The 20,626-nt window shown below is 37.6% G+C and overlaps 1 protein-coding gene across 1 annotated transcript in view; it reads right to left on the bottom strand.

The window, feature by feature from the left end:
- Positions 1-20,626, bottom strand: part of RNF17 (ring finger protein 17) — a 236,641-nt gene that overhangs the window by 39,783 nt on the left and 176,232 nt on the right. The window contains exons 23-25 of the mRNA XM_042782988.1: positions 9,629-9,719; positions 8,500-8,615; positions 6,283-6,569 (exon numbers count right to left, since the gene is read on the bottom strand). Of these exons, the coding sequence (XP_042638922.1) occupies positions 6,283-6,569; positions 8,500-8,615; positions 9,629-9,719 (494 nt within the window). The remainder of the gene's footprint in view (positions 1-6,282; positions 6,570-8,499; positions 8,616-9,628; positions 9,720-20,626) is intronic.

Here is a 20,626-nt window from a genome sequence, read left to right as displayed (position 1 = left end):
AAGGACAAATATTGTATTAGTCCGTTATTGTAAAAGTTAAGGAAAAGCTTATCTATGGAAGGAAATTTTCTTTGTTGGTTACCAGGGGTGGGATGGGAGGAGAGGGAACACTGTTAGACAGATAGATGTAAGTATTGATTTGGGTGAAGAGAAGGGCAATGTACCAAATGTGAGTGATCAATATGGTAGCATTGAGGAAGAGAAAGACATAGAGAAGTATGTGGGAGGTACAGACAACAAAGATGAACCCTTTTGCACATACAGTACTGCATTGTCAGTGAAGGCAAACATGGGTTTACGGGTGGCCAGATGGGTGGACAGGCTTAACTATTAGGTAAGTCTATGAAGTGGGGAGTGTATCCAGGAACATGTATAGGGTTGGCAGACAATGGTCCTATAAGTTTATTTGTATGATCAGAATTCCCAGGTGTATAGTACAGCTGACAAGGGGCACGGTTGTAGTCACTGCTTGGTCACAGCCAGCTACCCAGAGGGACTAAGGAGTGGAATCTGTGGGCTTGGGACCATAATCACAGGGGACATCAAGCTCAACTGGCATAACACACTATACAAAACATTGTTCCACCTCCTACTTTGGCGAGTAGAGACTGGGATCATGAAAGCTAGCAAGCTGCCATCTAGATGCAACAATGGGTCTCTCCTCATCCAGAGCAAAGAAGGATGAAGAAAACCAAAAATTCACGGAAACAATTAGTCCTAGCAACTGGTACACCATCCAATTTGCAGCCTATATGACTATGAGACCTGAAGAACTAGATGGTGCCCGACTACCACTGTCATCCACTTGGAGGGGGATCTATGTAGGAGGTCCTTGGTAGAGAGGGAAAACAATGTGGAACAAAACTCAAAATCATTTGGAGAAAAAAAATGGGGTGAGGGGGAGACCACGTTTGCTGGTCCAACAGAGCCTGGGGGTACCACTGAGACTATGGCCCCTAGCTGCCCTTCAGGTCTGGAATTGAAACCACAGTTGTGGCTTCCAGCCAGACAAAAGACAGGCATATGAGTTGAATATTTACCTGAGGTAGATACACTCCTTAGAGAACAATCATGGGAGAAAGAAGGGCTGCTTATCCACAGGGAGACAGCTCAGGGGGCAGGAGTGCATACAGAGTGGACACAGTGAAGGGGTAACTATGGGGAGGAAATGGGAGGGGAGCTGATGCATTGTAGTGAATTGTGGTCAATGTCATAGACAAAGTGTATGTGAACTGCTGTATGGAAAGTGAATTTGCTCTGTAAATTTTCACCCACATCACAATAATAATAATAAAAATATACTATACTACTGACTTGTAAATAATTCTTATGATCTCTGATTATAAATGCAAATGCTGTTTTGAGAGTACAAATTTAATTAACTCTAAACATCCCAGACAGCCTAATGTAAAAGGACTATGAATTTCAGATAGTGTCAGTCTGACACATACCTATATAAAATAGAACATAAGTTATCTATTACTTGATGCTTTAACAATAAAACCAAACTCACTCCTGTCAAATAGGATCTGACTCACAGTGACCCCTCCTTGGGTTTCTGATGCAGTATCACTACGGAAGTAGATTGCTCAATCTTCTTTCCAAGACTTGATGTCGCATAATGCTTCAAATATTCAAAGTTTGTAATTTTGCTACTTATGGCCCATTATATACACAGTAAATATATCTCCCAATTATTGATACTGTAGAATGCAAGTGATTAAGTTCTACCATTTCAGTTGCATAACTGTGTGTAGTTTCTTTACCACTGTTAACAGTTTAATCTTCTTAAACTGGATATAATAATACCAACCTGTATTATCAGTAGTGTGGTGAGGATTACATGTGAAGCATCTAGCACACTGCCTGGCAGATAATGGTAAATAAATTTTAGCTATAATTAATTATACATGTCAAGTAGCTTATGCATTAAGCATTATTGCTAGAGGTTCAATGATTGTTCACTTCTTCCAGAATAACCCATTGTATATATTTTTCTATTTTTTTTAAATTAATGAATAGTATTTAAGAAATATAATAAACAGAGACAAGAATTTCAGCAAATTCATAGTACCATACTTATCCATAGGTAGATCTACTATGGAGCTAATGAAGTTTAAGTCCCGTGATTGCTAGAGTTGCTGTTGAGTTATAGAATATTCTGGACAGTCTCAGATTATACTCAAAGCATTTACATATAAACTCAATGAGACTTTTGGGAAGCACCTGAATATCCCCAAAAGCCCTGAATCTTCAGTAATTTATTGTGATTTATTTTCTCATCTAAATAAATATAAACTTTTGTATTATTTTTCTTAGAGAGCTTCCAAAATTGTTTAAGTGCCAGGCCTTAAAAACCTGGAACTATCTCCACATTAGGCTCAAGGTGGTGTGGGGAAAATAAGGGAGACAGGGTTGTGCAGGGCAGATCAGTTTCTGCTAATCCTGAACTGACAACTGATTGAGCAGCCAGTCCCATACTGCTTCTCTTTCATGTTGGGAGAGTACTTAGGATGTTCAGTCATTGGAGCTAGAGCCTCAATAAAAATAAGGAACACAAAGTATATCATAATAGAGATTTTAAATTCTAAATTCAGTCAATCACATGTGATATTGCTGTCCTGTGGTGTGCAAAAAAAAAAAAAAGGGGGGGGGGCTCCATGATTTTATATTCTCAAGGGTCTCAAGGTTTATAGATTCACAAATACATTTATTTGAATTGTGATGAGGAAGAAAAGTCACGGGTTGCAGCCCTGATATGCCATCATACTTAAAAAGCTCAATGACTGATAATAGCTTCCTATTCACTGTATCAGGAGCTCTGGTAGCATAGTGCCTAAGGCACTTGACTGCTAACCAGAAGGCTGAAGGTTCAAACCCACCAGCCACTCCTTGGAAGGAGAGCTGGGCAATCTCCTTCTGTAGTGATACCATGTCAGAAACCCATGTCGCTATGAGTTGGGGCTGACTCGATGGCACGTAACAACAACATGAACTATATCATCATACTTGAGTACCTTTATTCTTACTAAATTTCATCACTTATATTCTAGACAAGCTGAAAGTTCTTTACCTACCCTTCATTAAAGTTTCTAACTCTAAAAAGTTATTAAAAAAAACCCTAACTCACTGCTGTGGAGTTGCCTCTGACTCATAGCAACCCCTCCTTGGGTTTCTGAGGCAGTATCACTACAGAAGTAGACTGCCAACCTTCCTTCCGAGGAGTGGCTGGTGGGTTTGAACCGCCAGCCTTCTAGTTAGCAGACAAATGCCTTAGGCACTATGCCACCAGAGCTCCTTAAAAAGGTGTATTGATTTCTAATTTCTTCTTTCTGTATTTCCAAACATACGGGTTTAGTGTTTCTCAAAAGTTTTCTTTCTTGATCTCTAGGCTTTTTGATCTTCAAACACTTTGCATATAGTGTATCACATAAGAACAACAGGGTGTGGTGATGAAAGCATATGATTTAGAGCTAAAAATCCAAGATATTCCTAGGGAACAAAGGGAGATGGGTCCAAACATTTCAATTTTTATAGAATACAGAACATTTGTACACACATGACAATATTGTATAAGCTATAGTGAGAAAGACACTGTAATACTGGTGCAGGTACAGATAAACAAAGCAATAAAACAGAATAGACAGTTCATAAATACTCATGTCTATACGGAAACTTCATTTTTCACAAAAGCTGCACTGTAAATCAGTGGGAAACGCAGAGTATTAAGTGAATGGTTGGAATAACTGATTAAACATATAAAAATAATTAAATTGCATTTCTTCATCACACATACCCAAAAATCAATACCAGGATAGATTAAGACTTAATGCAAAAAGCAAAATTATAAACATTTTACAATACCATATGGTAAAATGTCTTCATGATCTAAAATTAAGGAAGAATTTTGTATAAGATGCAAAACATAAAAACAAACAAGACAAAAGAAAGAAGACTGATACAATCAAATTAAGGCCAATTCTTCCAGAGAAGAGCCGTGGTAGCACATTGGTTAAAGAGCTTGGCTGTTAACCGAAAGGTCAGCAGTTCGAACCTACCAGCCATTTTGCAAAAGAAGAGGTAGTCTGCTTCCATTAAAGATTACAGCCTTGGAAACTCTATGGGGAAGTTCTCTTCTATTGTACAGAGTTGTTATGAGTCAGAATAGACTCAACAGCAACGGGTTTATGTTTTTAGTTTTATTCTTCTAGAAATCTCAAAAAGACACTGACAAAGTCAGAAACTGAGAGAAGATAAATTTGCTACACATAAAACCAAGAAAGGATAAACCCCTTTCTTCAAGAACTAAGAATCAGACAGCAATAACCTAATAGAAAATGAGCAAATAACTTAGAAAGGCATTCCATGAAAGTGGGAATACAAATGATTCAAATATAAGATGTTTGGTATCATAAATAAACAAGAAAAATACAAATTAAAGCCATAATGACATACAGTTGCATGCCCACTAGAGTGACAAAAATCCAAAAGTCTGATAATATCAAGAGTTGACCAAGATGTGAAGTTATGGGAATTTTCATGCACTGCTAGTGAGAGGTATATAATGTTATCAACTATTTTGAAAAATAATTTGGCATTATCTGGAAAAAGTGATCACATGCACACAATCTCAAACAATGCACTAATTCTGCATACTGGACATATATCCTAGAAAAGGTTTGCCTATGTACAAGAATTTTTTTGTAATTGTAAAAATCCAGAAGTAGCATAAATGCCCATCAATAGTAGTATGGGTAAAAAAAGTGAGATATAATCATTCAGTGGAATACCACTCATTCCTAAAAATGAATGAAATACAGTTAGATGCATCAAGGTAGAAAATCTCAAACATTTTGGGTAAACTGTCACAAAAGAATATGTACATTTTAATTCCATTTATACAAAGTGTGTAAAATGGAAAACTAAACAACAAATAGGGATACCCAGATAGATACTAAACAATAAATAAAAACAAAAAATGATTAAAAAAAAACAAACTCAGGAAAGTGTTAAGAGAGAGGAGTATGACTAAGTAGGGGCATACAGTTCTAAGGTACTGGTGAAGCTCTTTATTCTCCTGGGTAATTTATACATGGCTAATGGTAGCTCTGGTAGCATAGTGCCTAAGGCACTTGACTGCCAACAAGAAGGCTGGCGGTTCAAACCCACCAGCCACTCCTCAGAAGGAAGGTTGGGCAATATACTTCCATAAGTAATACCACGTCAGAACCCAAGGAGGGGTCGCTATGGGTTGGGTCCGACTTGATGGCACATAACAACAACAACAACAATTCATTTAAATGTTATTTAAATAATACTTTTATGTTGTATATTATTTTATACTTGATATATATTTAAAGATAACACTTTAAAAGTTAGTTTAGGTATCTACTTTTAGTCATTTTTAATGTCATCAGCATAATGATCATTCATAATATAATGTGGGAGTAATCCTTTGGGATCCTTCATGTTATGGCTTTCTATCAGATTTCCCATTTTGAGTGGGCTTTATTTCCTTTTGCTTATACTCCGTATAGTTATCAGAGTGGAAGTTCAAGGTTCTGTAGTTCTTAGGGTGGAAGCCTTCTTTGGTCCTTGCTACCTTCCAGTGTTCCTGGTTTCAGTTGGTTTTGGAGCTTGATATATTCTTTACTTTCAAGCCACACAATAAATGTTAACTTAGGGGAAAATATCTGTATTTATACATTACATATATTTGTTTTTTAGTATTTTACCTGACTTTGGGAGGTTTGTTCAAGGTATTTTATCTGCTGTAATATTCAAAATGGAAATTTCAAATTGTTTCTCCTTATACTAAGAATAGCACTCACATATAATTATAATACATACCACGTTGATACAGTAATAACTCAATAAATGATTTTTATGTGATACATAGGCATTATGAAAAACACTTTGCATGTGCTATTTCATTTAACCCTCACAACAACCCTATGAAATTGAGATTCAAAAGGTTAAATATTTACTTAATGTTATTTCAATCCACGTCCATCTTACTAGAGAAGTGCTGCTGGTAGCTACTACTTTTACTGACTAATCCTACATAAGGAGCTCTGGTAGCATAGTGCCTAAGGCACTTGACTGCTAAACAGAAGGCTGGCGGTTCAAACCCACCAGCCACTCCTCGGAAGGAAGATGGGGCAATCTACTTCTGTAGCGATACTACCTCGGAAACCCAAGGAGGGGTCGCTATGAGTTGCGTTCGACTCGACAGCACATACCAACCAACCAACCAATCCTACATAACAGAAAAGACCTTACCTGATAATTTAGGTACAACAAAGATAGTCCCATCATCGCCAATGCAGCTGACTATTGCTTCAAATACTTTCACGTTAGGAATAGCTGGTGGTTTATAGCATCCAGTGGTTCTTGGTCTTAGAATTTTCTCTTTAAATTCAGACACCTTGTGTTCACTGATATCAGCAGCTTTTTTGTCAGGGTCACAGTTAATTTTAACACACTTAGTAACTACTGAACCTTCATGCTCCAGGGAGATTTCGAGAGACTTCTCAGAGAATGAATCACTGTTATCTAATCTATTATTTCTGTAACATCCAAAAAAAGAACACATCTAAACATAAACAAACATAAAATTCTAGGGAAAAGAACATAAAAAGAACCTTCAAATATTCTTGAAATTTAAAGAAAATGTTTGTTTTGGCCTAGTATACACTAGTCTAACTTATTACATGTAAATGAACATAATTTACATTATAATGAAAAGCATTTAAAATTATGAATGACATCGATGCAAAAAAGCCAAAAAGCCATATAATTTTACTTAAATGCTTTAACGTACTATCTCATATTTACATGCTATTTATTCTCAAAGATTCAGAAGTGTATGCCAAGTACTGAATAATGGACTAGATGTCCATTGCCAAAAAAACTGGCAAATCCAACACCCTCAAATTGATTCTAACTTACTCCACAGATACAGCATATACAATGTGGCAAGTTACTGACATTCATAAAATAAAATAATGAGCTCTTTAAAAAATATTAAGAAGCTATTCAAATATTAGGTGATAATGATAATATGCTATGCTATACTCACACCAATTATTTTTATTTCATGTTACTCCTTTCTAAAAAAATATGTATGCCTACTTTAAAGAGAAATTCTAGAAGGAAATCTTAACATTGTTTATGTTTCAGCATTAGAGTTATAGCAGATTTTTGTTTCTCCTAATCTGTATTTTTTCCTTTAAAAGGAAATAAACATTAATGAAATGGCTACATAATTCCTCAACTACACCCCCATAACCATCTCAGTCTTAACACAACAAGCAGTTTTAGTGCTATAAAAGCACTGAAGAGCATCACAACTGATGGCAGATAATCATAGTAGTATTAACATTCCTAGCATTTTTCACTTTAACATTCATCAAGAAATTGTTTTGGCCTAAAGACAATAAACCCCAAAAGAGATGCAAATAGGACTAAAGATGCAGAGCCTAGCTTATGATCATGTTCCGGCAACTGAATCAGCACCTATTATATCTAGCCAACTACCTAATGTCCCATTTTATTGCTTATATCTTATTCTTTTCCCACATCATGACTGGGTCCTGGTCCAAATAAGGTAAGATATAATTTAAGCCAACTACATTTAAGGAGATCTGGCCATACATGGTACAAAATGGCTATCTGGAATATATATTCCAATATACTTCTATAGCTGGAAGGAGAGACAAAAGAGTAACTAGGGCTACAGGAATATCCTGATCCTTCTCCCCTTGGACCAAGGTACTCAAATCTCAAACTTAGTACCCAAAAGGAATATTACATGCAATGCTATTCAGGTACCTTTTTCCTACTCATTTTTGTTTCATATAAATACATTTTGGTATATATCTATCAGAATTTCCAACATAAAACTTAGACACTTAAAGCATATAAATATAAGAATGTCACGTAAACATATAAGCAATGGAATGTCACAGAATGTCAAAAGACTCAGATTTGGTTGTTTTGATTGGTCACCATGGAATCAATGCTGACTCATGGCAATCCCATGTGTGCAGAGTAGAACTCAAGGCTGTGACCTTTTGGAAGCAGATCACTAGGCCTGTCTTCTGAGGTGCCTCTCGTGTTTGAACTGCCAACCTGTTAGCTAGTAGTTGAGTGCTTAACTGTCTGTGCTTCCCAGGGACTCCTTCAGAACTCGTACCCTCTCTTCCTTTGGTGTAGAGTGAAAATAACAAAGGAAAAGGGAAACTAAAAGCAAATATGTGAGTAGGGGTTTAAGTATGCAAGGGCTGAAAGGCCCAAATTAAAAAAATGAACAATCCTGAAGAAATTTGTTTCTGAGCTCGTTCCTTAGAATTAGTTTATAAATCACATCTTCAAGAGCAAACAAATTCAATTCAGGTTTGAAAGCACACAGACAGATACAGAGATTTAAACAATTAATTAAGAAGCTTCTATTACAAGCACATGCCCCCCCTTTGCCCCAAAATAAAGAGTCTATACCTCCTTTCCCTTAAAGCCAAACCCTTTTTAATCAAATATCTAGAAACATCAACGTTCTCTCCTTTTTCATCTCTGCAGAAAATTTTCACAGGTAATGGCCACATTGTGTTGTTTTCCTGGAGTGATTTAAGAGCAGAGTAAACATGAGACACAGAAAGCAAATCCTCTTATAAATTATATTTATCTATATAGATGAAATAGAAAAAAGTAGCATTAAAGAAAGTCAATGGGGATAAATAGTTGTTTTGTGAAATGCATCAGGAACACCTCACTATTAAAGTGAAAATTTCCTACCCCAACCCACCCCAAAAGAAACCAGAATGAAAACTTCTGTTTTCATCCCAGAATAAAACAAAATAAACCCACCCATTATAAGTTTCTCAATTCCTTTAAACTCTGCAAATTTTATATTATATATATTATATTTATATGTTATAATATATATATACAATATAGACTATATAGATATATTGTATATATATATTATATTTATATGTTATAATATATATATACAATATAGACTATATAGATATATTATTGCAAACTACATTTCCCAAGGGGTGCCTTTTTCCTACTAAAAGAAAAAGCAAGGAAAGAAATACAAAATATATATTCTACTTCATAGCGAAAAAAATTACAAAAATGGAGAAACTACACACACAGAAAAAAATAATATGGAAAAATAAGTTATATATAGGAACATTCTAATGACTAATGCAATAAAACATTTACTTTAGAAAAGAATGAAGGAGGCAAAGAATAATTTTAAGTATTTTCTAAAGATAGATCTCTTCTCATATACACAGACCTTTTACATACTATGATTTTACTAGGAGTCTAGTTTGTCAAAGAATATCAAAACCCTTAAGCTTCATAAATGCACTCTAGCATACATGTGTTTTCTTAGCATGCATATTAAGAATATTACTTTAGAAATGTTTGATTCATTCACATAGTCATTTATGGTACATATATTATCAAATAGGCATTTAAATAAGAGTAACAAAGTTTACACAAAGTCCAAATATTTTGCTGTTATTTTCCTATCAAGATAGTAAATATACGGAACTGATTATGTCAATGAAATACTCAAAACAAATTTATTCTAACAGTTTACTCCACTACATACCTGTATGATTATAGTTGCTATAGCTCCAGTTAAGTACAATGAAAGACAGTCACAAGCTGTTGCTGTCCACTTGTCACTCCCACCAGTTGGTCTATTAAAAAAAAAAAAAAAAAAGTGACATCTTGTTTTATAACAAAGAGCACAGTATATCTAAATATAAAAGAATAAGCCACTTCATGTATTTTAACCAACTAAATACACAGTGAGAAATAAGTTTACACATGGTTTAGTGTTATTTTCATAATTTCCTTCTCAATTTCTATACCATTTTAGTCATCCTTCTATTTATATTCCATATTACATTATTTATGCACATCTACTGTATAGCTACAATGTTTTTTTTGTTGTTGTTATGTGCCGTCGAGTTGGCCCCAACTCATAGTGACCCCTCCATGGGTTTCCGAGGCAGTATCACTACGGAAGTAGGATTGCCCAACCTTCCTTCCGAGGAGTGGCTGGTGGGTTTGAACCGCCAGCCTTCTGGTTAGCAGTCAAGTGCTTTAGCCACTATGCTACCAGAGCTCCTACAGCTACAATGAGAATCCCTAAAAAGTAAATAAATTTAAAGTAGTTTTTTAACCACTACAGATGTTTCATATATGTGACCTAGAATATAAACTACAAGAGAGCAGGGATGATATATTACATTATGTCCATCATTCTATGTCTAATAAAGTGCCTGGCACACAGAAGGCACTCCTAAAAAATTTAATGGAGAGAAAAAATATCAATCCTTTCACAATGATTATGCCCAAACATTTTTGGAAGTTTCTTCTGGAATTCAAATAAAATTTGAACTGCAACCTATGAAAATTAGACTTATAATTTATAGAAATTTTACTTTTTACTATATAGAGTCCAAAGTTCTCAATGAATATTTGACAGATCAATGAAGAGCAGAATGTACAATTTCATCAACATGAGAGTCTGCAAAATCTAAACTTGATGATTCTGGATGTTTTCTAAACATCAAATCTGATGTAAAGAACTAAAGACGCCAAAACCAAACCTACTGCCATCAAGTTGATTCTGACTCATAGCGACAACCATTAAGTTTTCAAGGTTGTAAATCTTTATGGAAGTAGATTGCTTAATCTTTCTTCTGTGAAGCAGCTGATGGGTTTGAACCACTGAATTTCTGGTTAGCAGTCAAATGTCTTACCCACTATACCACCAGAGCTCCTTAATAAAAAAAACTAGTACCATTAGAGAATGAGACATTGGTGGTTCACTGGTGAAATTCCCTTCTATGTGAGAGACCAAATCTCAGTTCCTGGCCAATGCACCTCATGCACAGCTACCACCTGTGTGTCAGTGGAGGCCTGCTATGATGCTGAACAGACTTTAGCAGAGCTTCCAGACTAAGATGGACTAAGATAAAAGGTCTGGTGGTCTACTTCTGAAAATTAGCCAGCAGAATACCTATGGATCCTAAGGGTTTGATCCACAACCAATCTTGGGAATGGTGTAGGACTAGGCAGTGTTTTGTTCTATTATGCATGGGGTCACCATTAGTTAAGTGCCAACTCAATGGCAGCTACCAACAAAACAACCACTAAAGAGATTACAAGTAATAAAATGCAGGCTCTAAAAGCTTTATAAACATGATTCGAGATCCAGAGTTTCACTGGACCTTATCCATTACCTAAGTAAACAACTGACTGGACAATCTTTTCATGTTAAAAGACTTATATACATGAACGAACTAAATCAACTTGGCATGCAACTTTCCCAAATAGGATCTAGTAAGTATACCACACTATCTAGTAAAAAAGGTGCTCTGCCAGCATAATGGGTAAGCCATTTGGCCACCAACCAAAAAGTAGGTGGTTTAAACCTAGCAGTTGCTCTGTAGGAAGAAGACGAGCTAATTACCTACAGATTTATAGTCTTGGAAACCCAGTGGGGGTCACTATGAGTCAGAATTGACTAGATGGCAGTGAGTTTGGTTTTTCTGGTTTGGATTTAGTAAAAAGCTCAATTTTATGCAATCATAAAGAACAATGATGATTCCACAAATCATATCATGGATGGATCTGGAGGACAAAGTGCTAAGTGAAATAAGTCACTCACATAAGGACAGTACTGTATAATGAGTAGGGGAGGGAGGAGGAATAATTTTCTAGATTGTAGATGCTTGTTATTTTGGGTGCCGTGAGTGTAATGAACACAGCTTGAGCAAAGTAAACAATACCACTAAGAAGCACATAAGAGGAAAGGATCTTTGTGTTAAAGTATATAACATATAATTTGGCAACAACACCAACAATCACCAAAAAATGAGTGCATGGTCACACTGTATGTGTATAAGCATATATGTGAATGGATAAATATAGGTGAGTACATAAGTGTGCAAAGATAGAAGTATCTACATGTACATACATGTATGCTTGCATACATAGAAGACATAGCTACAGATACTTCTCAGACAACCAAACACCTTGACAAACTGGTTTTCTGGGTTTGAAGGCTTACGATCTTAGTCTCATAAGATAACTCAGTTAATTTGCATAATATAAACAAAGTTCATGTTCTGCATCTTAGTGAGGTGAGTAGTATCTGGAATCTTAAAAGCTGACAAGCACCCATCTAAGATACAACTATTGGTTTCTACTTATCATTAGCAAAATAGTAAGAAGAAAACCAAAGTCTCAGAGAAGAAACTAGTCTACAGGGCTAATAGCCTACATGAGCCAAGGCCTTACCTATCCTGAAACCAGAAGAACTAGACAGTGCCCAGTACTGATCATTCTGATCAGAGACACATACATGGATCCTGATAAAATGAGAGAAAAATGCAGAACAGAGATCAAATTCTTAAAAGTTCCAGACTTACTGGACCAGTTGAGACTAGAAAACTCTCTGAGACTACTGCCTTGAGATAATCTTTAAACAAAATAAAGCATGTGAATACAGTGCTCCATTAAAAACCATGTGTATGAGAACAAAAGGTCAACATTTACTCTAAAGCAAAGACCTTTTGGTATACAGATGGTTTTTTAGTGAGAGGATAAGAAGTCAGGAAAACTAGAGCATTAGAAATGGGACAACCAGAAGACAAAGAGAAATTTGACACTGTTTTGGTTACTTAGTGCCACTCTGACAGAAATATACCAAAAATGGAATAGCTTTAACAAACAGGAATTTATTCTCTTACAGTTTTGTTGGCTAGAAGTCCAAGTTCGAAGTGCCAGGCTCTAGGGGCTGGGTGAAAGCCCCCTGACCTTGGGTTTCAGCTCTGCCTCTTGCTCCCGGCCCACTGAAGCTGGAGGCTCTCTTCACTCAGGCAGCTATTGGCTGCTGAGGCTGACAAATCCAAGGTCAACAAGTAAAAAGGCACAGTCCTAGATATTACCAAACCACATGGCAACTCATTGATTCAAGTCCACTGACAGTCCCAAGATTGGCAGACAATGTGCCAGGCCACTAGATGACGACTTGACTACGTTCAAAAGTCAAGCATGCCAAAAGCTGTGGACCATTCTCAAAGCTTCTCCTTATATATGGGAAGCATCCCCAAAGCAGCTATTCAGCTGCTTGCAGCAGATTCCACCATGGAGCTGATTACCGGTCTCATCATGGGGAATAACTACCAGCAACTGACCAGCCACTCAAAACCAGGCCCAGACAAGTAGAGCTATAACCTTAATTACCACAGATCCAGAGTGAAAAATGTTACATTTGTAACATTTTTATAACTAATGCCACTAAACAATTTGTAGAGAAATTGTCAAACAGGGAACCTCATTTGCTATGTAAACTTTCACTGAAAACACATTAAAAAACAAACAAAAGCAAATATCATGAGGTGTTTGTACATAAGCAGCCTTAGCAGCTATTCTTTTGTTGCCATTATAGTAAATTCAACTAACACATACCGTTTGCCAATTCAACTTTTTACCAGTGTACAACTTATTGAGAGCAATTACATTGGTCAACTGTGCAATATTCCTTTTAATCAGTGTGGTTTTCCCATGATTATAACCCAAAACTCAGTATTCCATAAGCAATAACCTCCATTTCCCTTTTTCCCCTGCCCATTTACCACTACCAAACTTCAGTCTCTATTAAAAAAAAAAAAAAAGGAAGCCCAATCTACGGAAGCAAAAGAATAAGCTGGTCCCATATGTCACATTATATACAAAAATTAACTCAAAATAGATCAGTGACCTAAATGTAAGAACCAAAACCAGTGAAACTCTTATTAGAAAACATAGGGGCAAAGTTTCAAGATCTTATTTTGAGCAAAGGATTCTTAAATATGACACCAAAAGCACAGCAACAAGATAAAAAAAAAATTAGAAAAATCTGATGTCTTAAAAATTAAACACATTTGTGCAAAGGCCCATGGCAAAAGAAGAAATTGAAGATGTCATAATTAAAAAAAAAAAAAAAAGCCCTGGCCCAGACAGCTTCACTCTACCAAACATTCAAAGAAGAGTTGACACCAATTATACTCAAACTATTCTAGAACTTAGAATACTCCCTAATTCATTTTGTAAAACCAGCATAACTCTGATAACAAAACCAGGCAAAGATACCATGGAAAAAGAAAATTATAGACCAATATATTTCATGAATGTAAATGTGAAAGTTTTCATCAAAATTCTAGCCAACATAATTCAACAGCATATCAAAAATAGTAACAAATCATGATCAAGTGGGATTCACACCCACTTGCAAGGGACACAAGGATGGTTCAACATCAGAAAATCAATCAGTGTAATTCAACACATAAATATAACAAAGGAAAAGAAATCACATGATCATCTCAACTGACATAGCATTTGATAAAAGCTAAGACCCATTCCTGACAAATACAGAGCTCTGGTGGTGTAGTATCTAAGGCATTTGACTGCTAACCAGAAGGCTGGTGGTTCAAACCCACTAGCCACTCCTCAGAAGGAAGACTGGGCAATCTACTTCTGTAGAGATATCGCCTTGGAAACCCAAGGAGGGGTCACTATGAGTTGGAATCAACTCAACAGCAGTGAGTTTGGTTTTTTTGGTTTTGGTTATTCCTGATAAAAACTCTCAGCAAAATTGGAATAAAAGAAAAATTCCTCAGTATATGCAAAACCAACAGTCAATTATCAATGGAGAAAGACTGAAAGCATTCCCCTTGAGAATGGTAATGAGATCAGTATGTCCTTTACTACCACTCCTATTCAATACTGTACTGGAAGTCCTAGCTGTAGCAATAAGGCAAGAAAGGGAAATAAAGGGTATTAAAATGGGAAAGGAAGAAGTAAAACTATTCTTATTCACAGATGACATGATCCTATACATAGAAAATCCCAGAGATTCCACAAGAAAGTTACTAGAACTAACAGAAGATTCAGGTAAAGTGGCTATCCTGCTACTTTAATGGTAGGTATATGATTAACATACAAGTATCAGTTGGGTTCCTCTTCACAAACAACGAGGGCTCTGAAAAAGAATCAAGAAATAAATACCACTTACAATAGCCCCACAAAGGATAAAATAACGAGGAATAAATCTAACCAAGGATGTAAGACTCATACAAGGAAAACTATAAAACACTACTCCAAGAAACTAATTACATCCTGGAGATGGAAAAACATTCCATGCTCATGGACTGAAAGACTTAACGTTGTGAAAATGTCAACACTAACAAAAGCAATCTATAGAATATAATGCAACCCTGATCTAAATCCCAACCACATACTTTAATGAAATGGAAAAGCTAATTTCCAGCTTTAAATGGAAAGAAAGTAGGCTTGAATATCTAATGCAATACTGAAGAATATGGTAGGAGGTCTCTCACTTCTCAATCTCAAAACTTACAATAAGTGCCCCCAAAACAAAACAAAACAAACAAACAAAAAACCCAACTCACTACCATGGAGTTGATTACATTGATTACAACTCATTATGACCCGCTTTGGGTTTCCAAGACTATAAATTATTATGGAAGACTGCCTCATCTTTCTTCCACAGAGCAGCTGGTAGGTTCAACAACCAACCTTCTGGTTAGCAGTCAAATGCCTTAACCTCCACACCACCAGAGTTCTTTTTAAAACTTATTATACAGTCATAAGGCTGGTGGTTCAAACCCACCAGCCACTCCTCAGAAGGAAGGTTGGACAATCTACTTCTGTAGTGATACTGCCTCAGAAACCCAAGGAGGGGTAGCTATGAGTTGGGGGCTGACTTGATGGCACATAACAACAACATCATACAGTCATGGTAATCAAAACATCCTGGTACTCAGACACATTGATCAATGGAAATAGAATTGAGAACCCAGAAATAAATTCATCCATCTATGGGCAGCTGATTTTTGACAAAGTGTCAAAGTCCATTCTTTAATAAATGATGCTGGCAAAACTGGATATACACATGTAGGAAAAAAGGAATCAAGATCCATACCTCACATCATATATAAAAACTAACTAAAAATGGCTCAAATGTTAAAGTTAAAACTAAAAAGTTCTTGGAAGATAACATATTTAAAACTAAGTGATCTTATTTGGGCCATAAATAGCCTATCAAACAAAACTAAAAATGTGTGAATGGGACCTCTAGCAAGACAGAGGAATAGACAGACAAGCTACACAGACTCTCTTCAAAGAAGGAACAAGAAATCAATTGAAACAGATACAGAAGATAATCCTGGAACCCTGAGTTTTGAAGGAAAGGATAAAGAAGTGGATTAAATACCAACTAGTAGAAGAACCTGAATGAAAATAGTGAGTAAGGAGAAAAATGGAGCTGCAGACTCTCAGCTATCCCGATAGCACGGGCAATTTGAATATTTACAAGTGGTGTTTTGATCCAGGTAGCAATCTGGCTCTGCTGGACAAGGACTATGTGGGAACAACACTGGTGGTTGACAATTAGAAAGGAAAACAGCAGATAAGGAGACAAACAGAGCTAGGGACTTTCAGCTGTCATGAGGGTGCAGCCATTTTTAGTATTTGCAAGCGATCTTTCAATCTAAGCAGTGACTTAAAAATAGGCTCTGCTTGCCAAGGACAGCACAGCCAAACACACTGGAGGCTGATGATTAGAAAGGTACAATATACCCCTTGTTACTCTCATACTCCACATCCTCTTGGTGAATGGAGGTGTGACCATCCCCTACCTCCACCCTGCTTCTGGACTAGGAGGAATTCCGTCCTGTTCTGTGTGCCTGGACAGAGCCAGGGTGATCTGGCCCACCTCACAATTTCTTTTTTGTTTGTTTGTAAATTATTTTTTTCTGCCTTTTTCCCCCCTTTCCCTTCCCTGGTTGTTGTTGTTGTTCTTTTTGTCTCTTCTCTTTTCCTTGGTTCCTTTCTTTTTTTATTTCTTTTGGTTCTTCCAATCCCTTATTTTTCTTTTTGCAGTTTTCTCATTTATTATTTATTATTCTTTTGCTCTTTTCTCTTATACCTATGTCCCCAGATACTGAGGGTTTGTTTTATTTTTAGAAATATATTTTTAAAATATTTCTTCTCATTTATTTCTGTGATTGTTCCTGTTTGTTTTTTGCCCTATCGTTTTTATATTTTTGATAATGTTTTCTTTCCTTTTTATTCTGTGTGAGTGGGAGAGAGCAACTGTGCCCATATGACCCAACTATGTCCACACGTCCTGCAGCCCCTCCCCCACTGAGTGAAGGCCACCATTTGCTTTTGCACCAACTGACCAACAACAGACAGCAGCCAGTAGCAGTCCAACACACCCTCAAATCCTCTTTATGAACAGCTAGTAGATATGTGGACACACACTCATTCTCTATGATACCCACCAGGAGACAGGTGGTGAGTGGCTAAGTACTGCCAAATAATGAATAGAGAAGCACAGAATCCTGCCCACTCAGATATATCAAAATATAACAAACAAAAAAAATCTTGGGTGAATCACACCAACATACAATCACCAATTAAATATAAATACAACAACGTCACAATGTAATGTGGTAGAAACAGGGGACCAGGATACAGAGCCAGAAAACCTCCCCAAGGAAGCAGCAACATTGGAACTCCCTGATAAGGAATTCAAAAGAATATATTTACCTACTTTCAACAGATTAAGAGAGAGATCAAGAGAAACAATGACAAAATTAAGGAAAACACAGACAAAACTCTAGAACAATTGAGGAAAATAATACAAGAACAAACCAGCAAAATAAATGAAAAATTAGGAACTATATAAAAATAAGGAGTTCTGGTGGTGTGTTGCCTAAGGCATGGACTGTTAACCAGAGGGCTAGTGATTCAAAAATAACAAATAAAAATACAGATGAGTAATACTAAATTTCAGAAATAAATAACATTGAACTGGCAAAGAAGTAGAAATGAATCAATGGAAGACAGAGTTAATGATATTGAAGACAAATACTTAAAAGCAGCATGGGAAAAATGAAATATTACCTACAATGGGCAACAAATAAGACTAAGCTTGGAGTTCTTGGCAGAAACCATGGAGGCAAGAAGGCAATGGGATGATATCAGTAAAACCCTGAAAGAAAAAAATTGCCAACCAAGAATTATATACCCTCCAAAACTGTCCCAGAAAAACTGTCCCTCAAATATGATGGTGAAATTAGGACATTTCCACATAAGGAGAAATTAAGGGAGTTTGTTAAAACTAGGCCAACCTTACAAGAGATGCTAAAGAGAGTCCTTTGGACAGAGAATCAACAAGAACAGACAACAACAAAGTCCTGGCCTAGAATGTTTTGCTGGAGACCTCTATCAAGTATTCAAAGAAGAACTGACACCAGTCCTCATCAAACTATTTCAGAATGCAGAAAAGCATGGAATTCTCCCAAATTCATTTTATGAAGCAAGCATAGCCTTGATACCAAAACCAGGCAATGACATCACTAAAAAGGAAAACTACAGAGCAATATCTCTCATGAATATAGACACAAAAATCTTCAACAAAATCCTAGCCAATAGACTCTGACAGTATTTCAGAAAATAAAGTAAGGTATCTTGACTGTGGTAGATCAGTTTGTGTGTCAACTTGGCTGGGCCTGGTTGAGTGGCTGGGCAGCTGGATACAGTATTCCCCACATAATCAACTCCTTGGTGGAATCTACTGTGGGCAGCTGAGTAGCTGCCTTAGGGAATGTGGTCTGCTTCCTGTATATAAGCAGAAGCCTTGGGGAACGGTCTCTAGCTTATGGCACGCTTGGACCCTTCATGTAGCGGTGTCGTTTTTCAGTAGCCTGTGATGCTCTGCCAACCTTGGGACTTACAATGGACTTGAATTGATGGACTGCTGTGTGGTTTGGTAATATCAGGACTGTGCCATTTTATTTGTCAACCTTGGGCTTGTTAGCCTCAGCAGCCAGTAGCTGCCTGAGTGAAGAGATGCCTCTAGCTTCAGTGGGCCAGGACCAAGAGGCAAAACTGAAGCCCATTGTCAAGGGCTAGAGCCTGGTACTTTGAACTAGGACTTAAAGCTTCCAAACTGTAAGAGAATAAACTGGTTTGTTCAAACCATCCCATTTGTGGTATATTCTTGTCAGAGCGGCACTAGGTAACCAGAGCAGAATTTGGTACTGAGAGAGTGGGGTGCTGCTCTGACACATACCCAAAATGTGGAAACAAGAGTGGAGCATGTCCTTGACCCAAGACCCTGGCAGAGAGACTCTGGTATATGGCATGAGAGACAGCAGGAGCAGAGCCAAGAGACCAGCATGAGAGATGGAAGTAGCAGAGCCCAGAGACTGGCATTAAACAGCAACAGGCTTACCAGTCCACAGAGGAGAAAGCTGGGTGGCATTGGGTAGGCAGCTTCCCGGTGGACTGGGTTGCCTTAAGGCATTAATTGGTAGAAAAGGCTGGCATGAAATGGAGTAGCAGTTTGGCCGGCCCATCAAGCAAGAAAGCTGAATGCTTTTGGGGCAGGAAGATTTCTGGTGGAGTGGGTTGCCTTTGGCATTAATCAGCAGAAACAGAGACACCAAGGAAATGGAAGCAGAGCTATCTCAGCCTCAAAGGGTAGGACCATGGCCTTTGGGGGTGGAACCACTAGAGCCCCACAGGTTTCAAAAGCCAGACTTTCACCAACTTGGTTCTGGAGTGTGGGGCTGCTCATTCATGTGAGCCAGAGGGATGGAGACATAGGTGCTGTCCGAGACTGAGGGGGCAGGGCTGCCATTTCCAAAAGGCAGAGGAACGGGGACTGCCACGCCAAGGGGGTGAGGTCACCACTTAGGGGAAATAGGGTACTGGAGCCACCCAGTGACAGAGATCTGTACAGATGCCAAGTAGACAAGGGGTGGAATTGTGGTAGTTTGTTTGTGTGTCAACTTGGCTGAGCCTGGTTTAGTGGCTGGGCAGCTGGATACAGTATTCCCCACGATGAGACTGGTAATCAACTCCATGGTGGAATTTACTATGAGCAGCTGAGTAGCCGCCTTAGGGAATGTGGTCTGCTTCCTGTATATAAGCAGAAGCTTTGAGAATGGTCTCTAGCTTATGGCATGCTTGGAACCTGCACGTAGCTGTGTTACTGTTCAGTCGCCTGCCATGCTCTGCTGACCTTGGGACTTACAATGGACTTGAATTAATGACCTTCTGTGTGCTTTGGTAACATTGGGACTGTGCCATTTTATTTGTAGATCTTGGGCTTATTAGCCTCAGCAGCCAGTGTTGTTGTTAGGTGCGATCAAGTCATTTCCAAATCATAGCGATCACATGAACAGCAGAACAAAACACTGCCCAATCCCGCAGCAGCTCCATGATCCCTGCTATACTTGAGCCTATTTTCACAGCCACCGCATCAATCCATCTTGTTGAAGGCCTTCCCCTCGTTCATCAAAACTCCACCTTACCAAGCATGACATCCTTCTCCAGGGAATGGTCCCTTCTGACATCATGACCAAAGTAGGTGAGACAAGGTCTGGCCATTCTCGCTTCTAAGGAACATTTTGGTTGCACTTCCTCCAGGACAGATCTGTTAGTTCTTTTAGCAGTCCATGGTACTTTCGGCATTCTTTGCCAGCACCACAACTCAAAAGCATCAACTCTTCTT

The sequence above is a fragment of the Orycteropus afer genome, unplaced genomic scaffold (assembly GCF_000298275.1).
Source record: "Orycteropus afer afer isolate SDZICR_OR568_19922 unplaced genomic scaffold, OryAfe1.0 scaffold00561, whole genome shotgun sequence".
Classification (NCBI taxonomy): Eukaryota; Metazoa; Chordata; class Mammalia; order Tubulidentata; family Orycteropodidae; genus Orycteropus; species Orycteropus afer.
This window is presented reverse-complemented; position numbering and strand designations above follow the sequence as displayed.